Source organism: Falco biarmicus, chromosome Z (assembly GCF_023638135.1).
Source record: "Falco biarmicus isolate bFalBia1 chromosome Z, bFalBia1.pri, whole genome shotgun sequence".
Lineage (NCBI taxonomy): Eukaryota > Metazoa > Chordata > Aves > Falconiformes > Falconidae > Falco > Falco biarmicus.
The window spans coordinates 30,121,539-30,139,539 of record NC_079311.1 but is presented as its reverse complement, the minus strand read 5'-3'; the positions used below and the strand labels follow the sequence as shown (position 1 = coordinate 30,139,539).

The following is an 18,001-nucleotide window of genomic DNA, read 5'->3' as shown; positions in this document are numbered from 1 at the left end:
CCATGAGGTGCAGAACAAGTATCTCACCTTGCCCAAACCCAGCACAGGTCACAAATGCTCGAGATGAATCTGGCTGCATAGAAACAACTCATGCAAGAAAGCAACTATATATAATTCTCTAACTCTGAGTATAATTCTCCTGTAAACTACTTTTCAAAGTGTGATGTTTTTAAATTGGTTTAATTGACCCTAAAATAAATGTCAGCCACTTGAAATAAAGGTATTGTTGAAGTACATGCTGAGTAGAAAAACAACTTACAGCAGATTGTTGCAAGGTGAGGAAGCCAAGTGAAGGTAGTTTTGGTACAAGTGAAAAGTCATTCTTTATTGACAGGGATTTTTCTTTTTACCTTTCCAGTTTTTAGAAGAACTTTGAAAGGTAGTTTGACTGTATGGGAAACTTAAAGAGTTCAAGAACTTCTGAAGGTCTACCAGAATTTTCCCATTTCCCTTCTTTCCATCTGGTGTAGTCAGAAGGTATTTGGACTAACAGAATATTCCTGAGGTCATCTTTCATCTGCCTAAACAATGCCCTCAGGCAGAAGGGACCTTGTGATCTCCATCTGAGCACACCAGATGCAACAAATCCAAAGTGCATGTATTTGGTAATACCACAACCATGTTCACCAATATGCTCGCTTCTTTCTCTGCAAGTTGATATCCCAGATTTTTTTTGGAGCTGTGCACACTCAGGATGTTTTCCTGTGGAAAAGACAGCAACAGGTTTATGGTTTAATTCAATACAGAAGGTAAGGTATTGCACCACTTCCTCAATAATGTGTCATCTGAACATATAGGAAGCACCCATTCACCTGCCTTGTCACAATATAAATTGACTTTTTTTCCCTTGGAGGTCAAGACAGTAGTATCCACAGGATTGCTTATTTTCCCACAGTCCAGTTCTCTTTCCTCCCATCACCATACTTGCAACTGTTTGAGACCTATTTCTGTTCATCAGCACAATCCCAAGGGAGTACACTACTCCTCCACAGGTCATCATGATGTGGAAGACCAAACCTATAGACAATTGTTTCCTGTCATGCCTCTGAATTGTCTGAGGCAGTGACCTGGTCTGTTACTCCTCCAGTGGCACTTACTGCTGATGTTGCACTAGGAGCAGCTGCTTTACATAGCATCTCTGTCAGTTGCAGCCATATGTAAGCAAAACACAGAAGCACAAAAGTATAAGCAAACCTCTCATAATTAAACCTTACTCCCTCTTTCTGGCCTCTGAAATCATTACAGAGTCATTAATTCCTCTGGAAAGGAAAGCAGTCTTTGAGCACATCATTGCTTCCTGAAGAAAAAATCATTTCCATCTGAGCCAGAGGACCAAAATGACTGCTGAGCTCATATCAGCATGCCGTGGCTGGTAGCCACCAGTGCATTGGTTGGGACCCCAGGCAAACGGGCATAGGCAAACATCATATTGTAACATTATTCTTGCCAGGGTTTATGTGCTTGTTGAGGTGTCTCCACTTGTAGAAGAAATGGGCGACCACAAGGATGTTAAGAAGTTTTTCAGGACACAGAATGATGTGTTAGTGCTGTATTTTAGATCTGCTGCTGCTGCAGGCTCACTCAGGTTACTGTCCAGTGTGACCCAAGAGGTGAAAGGACGAGGTACTATAAGCTCATCAGAACCCCCCTCTGAAGAAAACAAAATCTCAGATGTCAAGAAAGCAGATGAGAAGAAAGGTGATCAGCCCACAGAAGATGAAAAGCAAAGAAGAAATATGTGTATGAGTTCAGGGACAAATTGTCTGGACTGAGAAGTTTATTTGTGAAAAAGTTGTGATGATTGTTAAATACATAAGGCATGAAATGTTAAGAAGAAAAAAAGAGTTCAGGGACAAGTTGTCCGGACTGTATGAAAAGTTTATTTGTAAAAAGGTTGCGATGATTGTTAAAAACATAAGGTATGAAATGTTAAGAAGGAAAAGAAAAATAAAAAAAAAAGGGGGGGCGGGAATTGTAGAGGAATGAAGGTGGGTTAATTAACATTGACAATATACAGCTGTGGGGTAGCTTCAGGGGTGGTGGGTTGGCTGATTTGGATAAGATGCAGCAGTGGCTGGTTCCTGCTAAGTAGTTAAATAGCTCTAAGGTCTGTATGGAGGGGGAGCAGCCAATGAAAAGAGACCTTCAAGAAGCAGAGGGATTGGCCTTAAGAGTATGAAGAAACAGCACGAAGAGTAGATGGACCTTTGAGACCTTGTGGGGGATTGGTGGCTGTGCCAGGGCAAGGTGTGCTAGCTACTTATTGAAGTTAACCTGGTACGTGATGGTAAAAGACCTTGTTACAGCTGGCTAGTTTTGAGAGTGCTGTGACATAATATGTTTATCTTCCTTCTTTCCTGAATTGCCCTTACTAGACCAGGGCCAGGGAAACCTCGTTCTCATTCTGTACATGAAGGTCATCCTCTTTGAGAAGCCTGCCACCCTTCTGGCGGGCTGAGCATGAGTTCTGAAGTACCCACAGGTCCCTGCATAGGTGCTGTTCACCGCCTCTTTAACCTCACACATGTAGCCTATGAGCATGTAGAACGGGCAGCTTTTCTCCACAAAGGGCCTGAGGATAAAACCAGAACTGTGAGCTTTCATGGAACTATATCGCTTTTTCCAGCAGTTCCTCCATATTATTTTAATAGCATTGTTTCTTTTCTGTGAACTACATCTCCTATCATTTAGTCTTGCAAGTCCAAGATAACAGATGATAGTATGAGCTTTCAAACACCAGTTGTTATGGTGAGATGCATGCTGTCATAAAATACAGCTGCTAGAGCAGGACACTGTGGTTTACAGGTATTGCAGCACTGAGGGGAAAACGGTCTATCAGCTAGGGCTATTTGTGAAGTTCAAGCATGAGAACATGGAACAGGCCAAACAAGAGGTAGAAGAAAAATAAAATTAGGCTCACTTCTGATGAACCTCCTTTCTCAACAGTCTGGAGTAAAATAACTAGAGCTATGTGTAGCGTGTCAGAGAAAGCCAGTAGTGCCCCACAGCTGGGAGCACAGGCTGAACACTGACAAGAACAAGATCTGGCACAGCGTTGGCAGGGGCTGTGCATGCTGGCCTCCCAGGGAAGTAAATTTATTAGGTAACTGCTAGCAGGAAATAAATCCTGTCTTCTGTTTGCTGAGTTATCTATCAAAGTATGTTACTTTTCCCAGGAAATATTAGGATTTTGAACGGGCACTTAGGACTCTAAAGATGCAGAACAAGGGAGGCATCTGCTAGAATGCTACTTTGTACTGCTTTGCAATGCTGACAAGTACCTTTGAGTAACTGACAGAAATATGGCTAGTTTAAGTCTCTGGTTATTGAAGAATTGTAACCTTAAAAGCTGGGAACGCTGCTTTAGACATGACAAAAGGGTCAAAGAAGTAATCAGACAACAGGGTAAGAAAATGGTGTTGCCAGGGGAAGCTAACACCCACCAGCGTTGCACAGCATATAGGCCAAGGAAAGGAGACCAAAGACTTAAAATCCACTGAGAAACTCAAACATTTTGTCAATTGATTGACTAGAAATTGATATTTGAAAGTAATTGCTGCTGGCAAATGGTCATCATCACTGGATCCTCATGGAATTCTCTTCCTATAAACTATGTCAAAGATGCAACCACATTACCTGCTTCAAGGACCATGACTTGTCAAAGGTCTTTTATCCCGCCAGTGAAGCTCCAGGAAAATCTGTTTGTGTTGGAGTGCATAAACTACACACACTTGTCTCAAGCTGTGTAATTCCTGAATAAAGCATTACTGCGTGTAAATTCAATTTGGCTAGTGTGACAACTGTCACATTCTGATCAGCCCTGAAGTGGTCAGGCACTTGGACTAGATGATTGTTGTAGGTCCCTTCCAGCTGGAACTGTTCTGTTCTATTCTATTATATTCAATGTTCTATTTTATTCTAATTTTCTGTTCTATTCAAAGTATACTTTTCATTATTATGCACAAATATATCCATAAAATCCTCAGCATGAGATGGCTTTCTCACTGAAATAAAAGACAAACATCCAACAGAACAAGGGGTTTAGACATCAGAGTTTCACAGAATACAATTTTGGAATTGGTGTGGCCATACCCTCATTATGAAGTAAACGGTAGGTACTGTAAAACTGCCTGAGTTGGAATAGTTCTCTCACTGTTCCACAGCTTCTGTACTTTTACTATTCGTTTCTTGCTTTTGTACTTTACATTATATATGTATAGTGGGCAGTGAGGTGGACTAAGAACTGGCTGATGGCAGAGCTGAAGGTTGTGATCAATGGCGCAGAGTCCAGCTGGAGGCCTGTAGCTGATGGTGTACCCCAGGGGTCAGTACTGGCTCCAGTCCTGTCCAGCTTACTCATCAATGAGCTGGGTGAAGGGGCAGAGCGTCCCCTCAGCACGTTGCTGATGATGCAGAACTGGGAGGAGCGGCTGATGCACCAGAAGCTGCGCTGCCATTCAGCGAGACCTGGACAGGCCAGAGACCTGGGCAGAGAGGGACCTCATGGAGCTCAACAAAGGCAAGCGCAGGGTCCTGCACCTGGGGAGGGACAGCCCCAGGCACCAGCACAGGCTGGGGGTGACCTGCTGGGAGGCAGCTCTGTGGAGAAGGACCTGGGAGTCCTGGTGGACAGCAAGTTGCCCATGAGACAGTGATGTGCCCTGGTGGCCAAGGCCAATGGGACCCTAGGGTACATTAGAAGCACTGTGGCCAACAGATGGAGGGAGGTGATCGTCCCCCTCTGCTCTGCCCTGGTGAGACAATATCTTGAGCGTTGTGTCCAGTGCTGGGCTCCCCAGCTCGAGAGAGACAGGGAACTACTGGGAAGGGTCTGGCCGAGGGCTGTGAAGATGAGAGGACTGGAACATCTGCCTTATGAGGGAAGGCTGAGACAGCTGGGCCTGTTTAGCCTGGAGGAAAGAAGACTGATCTTATCAACATGGAAATATCTTAAGGGCGAGTGTCTAGAGGATGGGACCAGGCTATTTTCAGTTCCCAGCGACAGGACAAGAGGCAACAGGCACAAACTGCAACACGGCAAGTTCCATCTGAGTATGACAAAAAACTTGTTTGAGGGTGACAGAGCGCTGGAACAGGCTGCCCAGAGAGGTTTTGGAGTCTCCTTCTCTGGAGACATTCAAAACCTGCCTGGATGCAACTCTGTGCAACTGCTCTAGATGAACCTGCTTTAGCTGGGGTTTGGAGCAGACGTTCTCCAGGTCCCTTCCAGCACTGACTATTCTGTGATTCTACAATAGCTCTGTATTCTTTTATCTCCAATTCTACTATTACTGGATAAAGAAAAGCACAGGGGCTCAGTCTTCTATACTTTTGAACTATGATAGGCAAAACGATGTTCTGTCATTGTAAAATTATCCAGGAGTTAATTGTTCTGGAGGCATCTTTTTCCTACTTGTCACCTGATGGTTGAACAAGAAACTTGCCCCAAGGAAGAAGGGCGTGTCTGTTCTCTGGAGCTGGTGGTAAGCATTGTGTAGGAAGAATGTAGAGCACTTAACGAACTTCAAAGAACAAGCTGGGTCTTTGGGCTGCAAGCCATATTGTTTAGTTGGAGAGGTGTCTCATAGGCAAGTGTAGTACCTCAGAATGCAGACCAAAACTCAGCAAGATGTAGCACATTAGAGACTTGCTTCAAATAATACCATTAAGAAATACTTTCTTAATGAACTGCTTTTTCAATCAGCTAACTTTCAGGGGAAATTTAATCATAATTATTCTCAGCATTTATATGCATTTTGTATTAAGGTGACACAAATTGTTTGGCATAGCCAATAACGAGTGTGAGGTGTTTTAATAGTTAATTTTTGCAGTTTTAAAATCCAACAGACTGTGGCATGGCTTTTAACCCTATATAATTCCTGAAATTATATTATTATGGTCCATTGTGGGGTATATTAGTAATAGCTGCAAAATACTTCTTTTTATTCTCTCTCTAGAAACTGTTCAAAAACATATAAAATATGTATTATCCATTACATAAAATGTAACCATTTTTGTAGAAACTGTATTTTACTCGGATCTCTTTTTGTAACTGTGGTTTGGCACCCCTGAATAAGCTATGCCTGCGTTTGTATCCACCTATGACTGTAGTCAATGTAATTGATCCGTAGAAATGGCTAAATACAGGTTCAGTTATCATGAAACTTTCCTGGCTATGAAACAGCCTCCAAATTCGCCTGTTTCTAGAGAACTGGTTGCTTTTTTCTCAAGGAGAACCAAATGGTTAATGACAGCATGTCTGAACTATCCTAATTAGCATACCAAAAGCTCCACCCCCGAGCAAAGAAAGCCCCCTCGCACAGAACATGCCAGATTGGGGGTGGGGGAAGCAAAAAAAGACGGAGACGAGTCTCGTAAGGGCGAATGAGAATTAAGCGTGACGAAACATAATCGTAGACCACTGTTCAAAGGGTATAAAGTGTTTTACCATGGAAAAAACAAAAAAAGGAAAGCAAAAGTTTGAGTGGAAAGAAGGGCTATATGGGCAGCATTACTTAACATGGTTGTAACAAACTTTTTCTATGGTACAATAGTGTTTAATTGAAACCACAGCAATATATCCCATTTTGAGTCAATTTTGCTTCAAGGGAAAAGGAATTAAGAATTTTTTACCGCCATACTCCATTTGATTGTTGTTAGTTGTGCGTTTATGTTTTATGCGGTTAAAATATTTTTATATTACAAGTAGTCTCTTATCTGTATATTTTAAGGCAAAATCAGAATGCAGTCAGTCAGAACGTTCTGATCCATTCAAGTAATTCGAATTGAAAACGTTAAAATACTTTTGCTGTGCACCTCCCTGAAAATGTGCAAAGCTCTGGCATTTCTCACTGAACAGAAATCCAAGTTTCCACAAGGTTCACTTCTATGCAAGGAAAGACAACAATAAGATTAGATGAAGAACCGTTTGTAGTAAGTTTGGGGGTAAATATATTCAGCAGCCTCTGCTAAGGGCACGTCCATCCGAGTATATCCAGCATCTACGCAAATCCTGACCGTGTTAATATAATCAACATCCCTCTCCGTCAGGAAAATAACCTTTTTTTTTTTTTTTTTTTTTTGCAAATCATAAACCAAGAAACCCACCCTGTCATAAAAAGCATGAAGCTGAAAGGGCACACTGGGTAACAACCGGGAACGCCGGCAGCGCCGCCGCCCGGTGTAACGCGTGACTCGCCGGGGCCGCGCTGGCACACGGTAGGTGCCACGCGGGAGCGTCCCGGGGACGGCTCCGGTGTCTCGGCCCCGCCGCGCTGCTGCGCGCCCGGGTAACCCCCTGGCGTCACCGTGCAAGCGCTGTCAGCACCCAGTGCTCCCCGTAAAGCCTCTGTGTCAGTAGCGGTTGCCGCAGGCCGCCCCGGCACGGCTTCCCGCGCCCCGCTCGGCCGCCGCACAGGAGCTGCCGTGGCCAGGCCGGGGACGCCCGCGCCGGCGCACCGGGACTGGCTACTGGCCGGCGGCCCCGCGCAGCGCGGACACACGCTCCGTGCCCCAGCCCGGGCCGGGGTGGGGGGCGCCGGCGGCTGCGCGCCATGGGCGCCAAGCTGGAAACCTCCGCCAGCGCCGGACCCCTGCCGCGCACCGCCCGCAAGCGCCGGCCTCGCTCGCCCCAGAGCGCGGCGGCGGCCGCGGAGCCCCCGACGGAGCCAAGCGCCCCGCAGCCCCCGCGTCCGCCCCTCCCGCCGGGGCCGCTCGGCCACCCCGCGCGTAGCGGCCCCGGCAGCCCCGCCCGGCGGCGCCCGGGGCGGAAGGCGGTGGCGCGCGACCCCGCCCCCAGGCGCGGATTGGCTGCTCGCGGCGGGGCGGGCGGTGGCGTCCCGCGGGCCGCGGAGCGGCGGCGCAGTCGCGGGGCGGCGGCGGCCATCATGTCGCGGGAGTTCGAGCTGTGCCCCGGGCGTCGCATCGGCGGCGAGCAGCCGTGCTTCATCATCGCGGAGATCGGGCAGAACCACCAGGGCGACCTGGCGATCGCCAAGCGCATGATCTGCATGGCCAAGGTGGCGCGGGTTGGGCGGGGGCGCGGCGGGGCCCCGCGGCGGGCAGGGCTGCCCCGGCCCCGGCCCCCGCAGAGTTTCGCTCCGCGCCGGGTGGCGGGCCCGTTCGCCCGAGTGAGGAGGCCCCCAGGCCACCGGCACAAGGCGGGAGGGGCCCCTCCCCGCGGGGGACACCGCGGTCGGGCCGCACCGCCCAGTCTCCGCCCGGTGGCAGCCGCGGGGTGACTTACGGGGCGGAATTTTTAAAGCAGCTACGTGGGGACAGTGGCGGTGAGGGCCCGCGAGGCGGCTGCTTGCTTGGTGGCCTTCGGGCCGTGCCTCGCAGTCGGCGACCCACTTGTGCTGGCGTTCGGGGCCGCGGACCCGGTGTGTGGCCGGTGAGGGGCCGCGGGCTGAGGCCGGGGTGCTGAGCCGTCCCTCGCCAGCCCCCAGTTCAGGGTGTGTTTGAGGGAATGCTGGTGTCATCCAGAAGACGGCCACGCCGCTTTAAAATGCGTTGCCACATACATCAGGTATACCAGTGTTAGCAAACAGCATATCCTCCCTGAGGGAGAAGTCACGGTGTAATGCACTTGGCCTGTGACTGTGGTGTAAGGGCAAAATAGCTCAGCAAGGATGTAACTTCACTGTTAATTGTCACTTCGTACAACTTTTGGATTCATAATCCCTCTTCTACAGAGTCCTGTCACTTGTTTTCTTGTAAAATTACTGCATGAGAGCTGAGCTTGGAAAATGCCACAGAAATCAGCTCTTCAAATAAGTGGCATGCATGCTAAGAGGCGGTTCACTTTTGTAGTTTTAGTATGATCTCCTAGATCGCTGCTTTACCAAGTGTAACAGGCATTTTGAAATGAAAGGGCTCACGGCTGTGCAGGTCCTCTGTCACTGTACTATTCCTGTGATTGCTTCTCTTGGTAATGTGAAAACTCCACTGCAAATGGGCCCATTGGTTGCACAGTCCTGGTGTTCAAACTTGGGATGAGTGTGGTTTCACTTGGAGTTCCACTCAGTGTGCACCGGCTTGTTTTGCAGGAATGTGGAGCGGACTGTGCCAAGTTCCAGAAGAGTGAACTGGAGTACAAATTCAACAAGAAAGCCTTAGAAAGGCCCTATACCTCTAAACACTCCTGGGGAAAGACCTATGGGGAGCACAAGCGCCACTTAGAGTTTAGTCATGACCAATATAGAGAGCTAAAGAAATACGCAGAGGAAATTGGCATTTTCTTCACAGCTTCTGGCATGGATGAGGTATGTGAACTGTACTGAAATGAAAAGCAGAGTCCAGCTGCTGTATGTTGGTGATTACTTAGGTGTGACAGTTCTTACATGAAAAAGAGTAAACACGTGCGGATGTTGAGTGTAAATGAGGAAACTAGAGTAACTGTGCTTCTGCCAGTTCATTTGTGTCTCTACAGTGGTTGAGTAAATGGCTGAATGTTTCAGAAGGCCTGTCACTTATGCTGAGGTATTTATACATAGTAAATCCTGTTAGAGATCAGGGCTCAGTTGAACTCTATGAACAATCATGGGAGTTCAGATCAGGACAGCAATCTGACCACTATCTGGTGGTGCCTGGTATATTGTCTCCAAGCATTTCAAACTTCCCTCTGTATTTAAACCTGATTCCTTTCTTAACTTAATCCCTTCCTCTTCCCCCCCCCACTCCACCCCACTATTTACTAGACCTCAGCTGGTGTTTTTAAGCAGCAGAAATGCTTATATTCCTTTTTCTTTTATTAATCTCTTGGAGAGGGTCTCCACCTTGCCCTGTTACTCCTAAAGCATTTACTGATTTTTGTCAGTGGGCTCTTGAACAGTCACTCAGCAGCCTGTAAACTCTATAAAGCTTACCTGCTGCGGTTCTGCCTCAGATTTAACTGTTGCTTGTTGCCTACCTCAAAATAATGATAGTTACAGTTATTACCAAATGCAAGGTACAATTGAAATGTGTAAACTAGAAAGATCAGGTGACAGTTAAATTTCAATATAGATCAGATTGCAGACTGTTTTACTTTTCTTCGTGGCCTAGAAATTACAGAGAACCAAATTGAAAGAGGCCTTCCAGAAGTAAGCTAGCCACTCTTGCATAAGGCAAAGCACAGCTTTGTCCTTGTCTTTCTGCAAGTAGCCTTATCCAGGATGGGACAAGAATGGGTATTTAATGTTTTAAGGTGATTTGTTCAGTGCCTCACTCTCCTTGCCATCAGAGAGAATTCTTGATGTGTCAGCTTAATCTCCTTTCTCATAATTTTTTGTTCTCCCTCATCTGACATAGAAGTTTGTACTTTTCTTGTCTCTCCTCTCTGTGTATTTGAACTCTGTTATCACATCTCTTTTCTGTTTTATGTTCTCTGGACTAAGCAAATTAAATTTCTTCCATGTTTTTATGCTGTCTTTTCCAGTCTCTGACCACTGTTACTGTTTGTATTAACTTGCTGTCCCTATGGACCAAAATCCTTGAATTGCTGTGTGCCAGCTGAGGTGGTGTGAGCACCAAATGCCATAAAAGATTGCTTCAGACATCTGACCGACAAAAATGTGTTTTGCATGTATTGCAACAGCCTGATGCCATGGGCTTAGAAATAGATACGTGAAAAGAGGGTGTTATGATGTTTTTTTTTATTGTTGCCCTCATGACTAGGAGACCTGGTGAACACCACCTACTCTTTTAAGAGGAGTAATTAAATCCAGTAGTCTTGGACTTCTGTAGGGGATCTATATGGGACTTCTCTTTGGGATCTTAAATGCCCATATGCCTTTTGGGGGAAAAAATCACACTCCGATGTTGAAACCTCCAGCTTCTAAAGGCTATAGTACGATGCCAAACACCTTTCATATGCAGCAGCTAAGATCACTTTCTACCTCTGGGATCCCTCTTTTTCTCAAGATGCAGTGCTCCTTTGTGTGTGGCCTCATCAGCTAAGTAACAGTACTGAGTACTGGTACATGTTTGTGCTTTTTTTTTTTTTTTTGAACAGTAATTACATTGCACAGCTCCTAAGATTTCTGGTGGCATTTCTGCAAGACACGGGTTTGGAATTTTTGGCAAGCATCATCACATAAATTGACGTTCATAAGTCCTTGCGAATACATCAACTTCTGTAAATTGAACATAATCTCTGGAACTTCAGTTATGTCAAAGAGGTTATTTGTTTAACTGTGTGAGGATATCGATGAAGTGATGTGTGAAGTAAATATAAAAGCTATGAGTAACTCCTTTATCTGCTCTGTTCCGGTGTGTACTGGAGACAAAACAGGATCCCATTGAACCACTCCCTTTAAAGTCGTCCCTGTTGTTTGAGATTACTTCCTGTTCCTTAATTCTCTTACAGAAAAGCTGCCAATTTTCAAGACGTATTTACCTAATAAAGAGTGGTCTTAGTTATGAGGTTTATCCATCATACTTAATTTTGTACAATCTCCTCAGATTAGATACGTGGCTTTTTAATATAGTGTCGTCATTGTCTTCATGCATAATGCGTCTTAGTGAATAAACTATATAAAGGAGATGTTATGCATCCTAGGTACAAGAAATTGAATCGGCATCATAATGACAATATAAAAATTAGACTGAAGAAGGTGTGATTCTCTTCTGGATATTAGTGCTCTTTCTCTGGCACTAAGTAACTGTGACTGCAACAAAGAATGAGCTGAAGTAATAAGTGTTCGTGGGTGGTTGAAAGGGGACAAAGCTAGGTAACTATTTCATTGTTTCCCCTGGATGTGAATGGAGGATTTCAGTATCTTTTGCCTGTGACAGGTTTGGGATTTTCTCCCTTAAAAGTACTAATTTTCAAAAGGCCCCTTACTGGTGCAATACTGATTTACATGGAGCCTCCAATAATTTCTGAATATAGCATACACGTTTTTTAGAAGAAGGAAAAGTATAATTAACATTTGAATAAGCTGTTCTATAGTTTTTGGCATATTTTATATTTATTTTCTAGTCTCTCTCCCAGAAGCACATGCATTTTGGATTTCCCTTTTGGGGCACTTAACTTTTTTTTACAAGTGCTTATTCAGTGTGCTCAGACAGTTTTTTAGAGTGATAGATCTACTCAGGTAAACTACTTGCAGTTTTAAACACTGTTTGTGGTTTAGTATTTCTGAACTGCAGAAAGTATGTGGCAGGAAGACTCTTTGTGTTGCATGCAGTACCTTTCCCCTTCAACAGCCAAGCTCCCATCTGCAGGTAGTCGCTGTCTCTGGTAGTGCCAAAAAAAGAAAGCAAGAATGCTGTGGCCTGCAAGGTCATTTTGAAGTCAGAGGAGCAGTGGAGCTCACCTGTACTAAGAAGCTGTACCTACAGTTGTTTTAAGCAGCTACAGCTGGGAGACCAAAGAGACTGCCTTGGGACAGGGATCACAGTCAAAAACCTGTGGAAAATCTGGTTTTGTAGTAGAAGTATAAAAGAAGGCACTTAGGTAATACTTCACCTGGAGGAAAGTCAGAAACTAATATCCTCTGAATAGTAAGCATTATTTCAGGAGCAGAATATTTCTGATATATATATATAACCTATTTAATTAAGCTTTGGCTTTGCTGTTTTAAAGGGTTCTATATTTGCCAGCATGGTGCTACTCTGATAACAGCTGAACTGGTGTGTTAAAATGCAGTGGTTTCTTTTCCTTGTAGATGGCAGTGGAATTTCTACATGAACTAGATGTTCCGTTTTTCAAAGTAGGATCAGGAGATACAAACAATTTTCCATATTTGGAAAAGACTGCAAAGAAAGGTAAGCATTTTCTTTTGAGCCATCTTGGTAAACATTGCTGTGTGTAGGTAAGTTATTAGATCTTTCCTCTAGTTGATTTTGGAAAAAACTCCACAGTACTTTTAGAAGAAAATCACCCTCAGACTTGGGGAATAAAAGGTTCACCCAGCTTTCTTGTCTAGTTTAACCTCAAGAATTTATCTTGTGTAGCTTTCTTACAGATGTAGGACAAAACATGTGCATGTTTTCTAATGGCTAGGTCGCCCAATGGTGATTTCCAGTGGGATGCAGTCAATGAATACCATGCATCAGGTCTATCAGATCGTGAAGCCCATCAATCCAAACTTTTGCTTCCTGCAGTGCACCAGTGCATACCCACTTCAGCCAGAGGATGTCAATCTCCGTGTTATATCGGTCAGTGAATAACCCAGAATGTGGCATGGGTAGGGTACCAGAGAGGGGCTGTGCACTTCTGTTGAGATGTATTTCCAGATCTTAGGCATGCTGGAATTTGCTTCTGAGAAGTTAGAAGCTGTATCATGTTCCTCTAATTCATGCAAGTGTTGAAGTAAAATTATCCATTGGATCCTCTTTTAGAAGAATCCAGCTTTGAGGAATATGATAAAGGATATTACTGGAGCATTCACAATTAAACAGAGGAAAATATGATACATGGTTAACAGGTTAACGCTGTGATTTTTAGTGCAACGAAAAAGTATGTAGACTGTTACCATTAATTAAGGACGTAATCCTAAATAGAGGGCTAGAACAAACCTTTGTTAAAAACGCTTCATGTGAGTTTCAGAGCAATGAAGAAAATGGATTAGGACCTTGTACAGTTTCCTTCACTGAAAATATTACTTGGATATGCCTGATAATGGTGCAAGAAAATTTCCCCAGACAGGCCAGTGTTCAAGCACTTGCCTAGCTTTACGCACACGTAGTATGTTATTTTTAGTGGAACAGGACATGCATGCATTTAATTGCTTTTGGGATTGGGTCACTGTCCCTTATGTATGGCTGAAAGGATTGGTTCAAATTTTAAATACAAGGTTGAAGAAATCTGCTTTGGATACAGGTTAAGTTTAACCAGTCCACTGCGTTCTTAGATGAAAATTGAGCACTACTCTTATTACTGTAACTTACAGTGATGTGTGTAGGCTTTGAAGACCTTGAAGAGTACAACTGAATTAAAAGGAAAAGTGTAAGAGAAGTTGAAGAATAGAACATAACGCCTTTTCCTTGTCAGTACTGATAATCCTAGTGAAATTCTTAGAACATGACGGTCCGTAATGTAGTGTGACTTGTTGAATATAGAAAAGAATTCATTCTTAGCATAACCAGCTGCTTGTTTTATTTATGCACAGTAAGTGTCCATGGTTTTTATTGCAGTTATCACTGTTAAATTTGCTTTGTCTTTTAAATTGCTACCTTGGTAATTCAGACCAACTCTGTCATGATTCAAGGCATATCAGTCGGCTTTTCCCGATATCCCCATTGGCTATTCGGGGCATGAAACTGGCATAGCCATTTCAGTGGCAGCTGTGGCTATGGGTGCTAAAGTAGTGGAACGCCATGTGACTCTTGACAAAACATGGAAAGGAAGTGACCACCAAGCATCCCTGGAGCCAAATGAACTGGTAGAGTTAGTGAAAGCCATCCGTACTGTGGAAAAAGCGATGGGCTCTCCAGTCAAACAACTCCTGCCCTGTGAAATGGCTTGCAATGAAAAGGTAACTTTTGCTTTTGATTCATGCATAGCTGAAACTTACTTAGACCTATAGCTAATAACTCTCTCTTCAGAGAAATAGCTTGCTAATTGTTTATTGCAGCAGTATTTCTGCCTCTGCACTCAAAAATGCATGTGTGGTGTTTATGCTTAGCCCACTGCAATGTTAAGTGTAGACCTGTCATTTCCTATAAACTGCTGTTTCTGGCACTCAGTAGCCATTGTTGGCAAAGCATAATGTTGGCAATTTTGAGTATAATGGAGTTCTGTATGTATTATTCAGTGATTAACTAAGTTGGGTAGAATCATGGAATCATTTAGGTTGGCAGTTGAGTCCAACCACTAACCTAACACTGCAGAGTCCACCACTAAACCATGTCCCTAAGCACCACATCTATACATTTTTTCTTAAATAACTCCAGGGACGGTGACTCAACCATCTTACTGGGCAGCTTGTTCCCATGCTTAACAACCCTTTCAGTGAAGAAATATTTCCTAATACCCAATCTTAACCTCCCCGGATGCAACTTGAGACCATTTCCTTTTGTCCTATCACTTGCTACCTGGGAGAAGAGACTGACACACGTGTCACTACAACCTCCTTTCAGGCAGTTGTGGAGAGTGATAAGGTCCTCAGCCACTTTTTTGCCAGACTAAACAACCCCAGTTTGCTCAGCCACTTCTCGTAAGACTAGTTCTCTAGGCCCTTCATGAGCTTTGTTGCTCCAGCACCTCTGCGTCCCTCCTGAAGTGAGGGGCCCACAAATGAACACAAAATTCAGGGTGTGGCCTCACCAGTACGCAGTACAAAGTACTTGGTAATAGAAATAGGAATAATAGGTCTCTATGACTGTGTACGGGCTGCTTTTACACTAAGTTAGAATACTAGTCAGTCTTAATCAGATTCCCTCCATTCTGATTCAGAAAAATTTCAGGGAGCCATTATCTGATTTCAGAAAGGATCTGGATGTTCCCAGCAGCCTAGTTACAGGCCAGGTTTCCAGGCTAACTCAACCTTCATGTGGAATAAGAACTGATGGGGAGGGCAGTTCCACACAACCTGTTCACAACTAACCGCAGAATACTTTTTTAGCCTTTTTTGGTATACTGAGCCTAGGAATGTGTTTGACAAAACTTTCTGGTTTTTTTTTTCATTTCTTGACTGTAGCTGGGAAAGTCTGTTGTGGCGAAAGTGACAATTCCTGAAGGTGCAGTACTGACACTTGATATGCTGACGGTGAAGGTGGGAGAGCCTAAGGGATTTCCCCCAGAAGCCATCTTTGATCTGGTGGGCCAGAAGGTTAAGAACAAAATTGAAGAAGATGAAACCATCACTGAGGAAGCAGTGGAAAATCATTTCAAGAAAGTGAAGTGCTAAACCAAAGCACTCCATTCCATTTTCATTATATAGTACTGCACTACTGCACAACATATTTAAGTATAGCAGCATGGTAGATTAGAAGAGGTGTAATTATGAAGATCCAAGCAGGTTAGAATTTTCAGGTTCTCATTAGTGGAAGTTCTGAGGCAAGTGGATCTAAATGATGAAGAGTAATTTTGTTAGAAACCGTATAGAATTATGTCTAGAAAATGACCATGCTCCTCCTTTCTCCATTCCACTTAACCTAGATTAATTTGGAGTTTTGTCAAACCTAAGACCACAGTCTGCTGCTTTCCAGCTTCCCTTTTCTGTTAATAATACAGTAAATCACAATAACTTTGTCTGCCCTTTGAACTGTTCTAACCCCATATCTTCTGATGTTCCTCTCTTTTATGCCGTTTTCCTTACCCTTACGCCAACAGGATGCTAGTTGCAGTTGAATGCAGATGAGTGAAAGTTTACATACACTGAACAGAAGACTACACATGCAACCGGATGGATCTGACTCAAAATGAAAGCCTTAGGATAAGGAGTCTCAAGATAAAGCAGTGGGTTGCAGGAGTCTGCGCTCTGGGGAAAATGAGGTGCTTGAGAAAGCTAAGTTCCCAAGAGACAGCACCAAGAAAGGAAGCAAACTGGATATGTAGAAAGGTCCCATTTAAGGGTCAAGAGAAAGATTAAGGGAGGAAAAGTAGATCTGGGATGGGTCAGTGGAAATAAACTTAACCAATGCTTAAAAACAAATGTCAAAAGCATCTGTTGTTAGCGGAGTGATGCCTGGAATGTTAAATCACTTCCACAATTCATTTGGGTACCTGTTTGTACCTGGGCGCAACCTCTCAGTTAGGAGGCCAAATACTTGTGAATATTCAGCAGCCTTATTCCTGTACTAACAAGAAAATACATTGGATTTGCTCCCCACCCCCCGACACTGGCGGTTTAGGCAGCTAAGGCTGGCAGCTTGACTAGATCACATCACTGTGCTCCAGCGTGACTGTCAGTGCTCCTCTTGTGTGTTCTGCTCTTGCATCACAGCTTCTCGCTTTTCAAGAAACGCAATTCCACTCCTGTCAGCTTGCTGCTCTTCCCTTTGTCCAGGAAGAAGCCATATGGCAGCAGCTGCAAACCAAACATCCCTCAATTAGCTTGGTTAGCATAGAACTTAAAACTGCTTTGCTATAATTCTGCATTTTTCTGTGGTGGAATCATTTACTAGTGACGGTTATTGGGAACTTGCTACCTCTTTGTCTTGAGTTGGTGAAGTATTTTGAATTTGGTGGTGGTGTCTCTGTACTTGTGAGCTGTTAACTTTTAATATGTCTACCCTTCTGCAGTTCTGAGGAAACTGCCTTTATATAGGATACATATATAGGAAGCAGAGATTCTTTGAATCATGTGCTTGACTGTATGTGAGCTCTGACTGATGCAGTGTGCTTGCCTTACATTAAAAAACTACTCAATTGTTGAAGGATTTTTTTATTTATTTCAAATTTGAAAAATTAATTTAGCTTATAAAACAAGCCATTGTTACTGTGTTTCAGCCTACGGTCAGACCTTTCCTCTGGCAGCACCAGTGATGATTCCAGGGCCTTCAGTATTTTAACACCGTAAGATTACCTGACCTGCTTCAAGTAGCAGTGGTTCTTCACTGCAGCAGGGCTGGTAGTGGCTGCTGTAGACATACGTTCCAAAAGTTTCCAGGACTTTAATTAATGTAATGGGAAAAAAATAAATTATACCTATACAGAAACTTGCAAGTTTCTCTTTCTAGTTTTATGTGGGCACACCTTTATCCAGCTGCAGTTAAAGAGCCTGTGCAAACAGGACACAAAACCAGATTAAACACAAGTGCCCTACTGACCAAGTGTTTTTATTGCACCTGTGGGTCCTTCAGGTATTTCATCTTCTATTTGGGATGGTACAGAACTGTTTCTCATGCTTCCACTTTGTGCAGGAAGAACAGGGCCACCCAGAAGCCCAGTACAGAGGCTGTGTCGCAAGTTAAGACCAGGTAATGGCTAATAAGTGTGGCTACAGAAGCTCCTACTCTTTACTTGAAAGGACCTTCCCAACAGTCAGTGCCAATTTTTGATTCTTCCAAGATGATACTCAAGTATGAGCTAATTCACTTGGTGCATTTATTATCCAAATCTGACCTTGTC

The 18,001-nt window shown here is 44.1% G+C and overlaps 1 protein-coding gene across 1 annotated transcript; it reads left to right on the top strand.

Moving 5' to 3' along the window:
• The first annotated feature begins 7,837 nt into the window (after positions 1-7,837).
• NANS (N-acetylneuraminate synthase) lies at positions 7,838-17,307 on the top strand. The gene is made up of 6 exons (XM_056325240.1): positions 7,838-8,018; positions 9,048-9,263; positions 12,651-12,750; positions 12,989-13,143; positions 14,196-14,462; positions 15,627-17,307. The coding sequence occupies exons 1-6, from the start codon at positions 7,887-7,889 to the stop codon at positions 15,834-15,836; spliced, it is 1,080 nt and encodes a 359-aa protein (XP_056181215.1). The 5' UTR covers positions 7,838-7,886; the 3' UTR covers positions 15,837-17,307.
• The last annotated feature ends 694 nt before the right edge of the window (positions 17,308-18,001 follow it).

Excerpts from the sequence above, each read along its gene's own strand:
- NANS (XM_056325240.1), top strand. The coding sequence starts at position 7,887 with ATGTCGCGGGAGTTCGAGCTGTGCCCCGGGCGTCGCATCGGCGGCGAG. Across the intron at positions 12,751-12,988 it reads GGAAAAGACTGCAAAGAAAG|GTCGCCCAATGGTGATTTCC; the intron begins GTAAGCATTTTC and ends TCTAATGGCTAG. Across the intron at positions 13,144-14,195 it reads TCAATCTCCGTGTTATATCG|GCATATCAGTCGGCTTTTCC; the intron begins GTCAGTGAATAA and ends TCATGATTCAAG.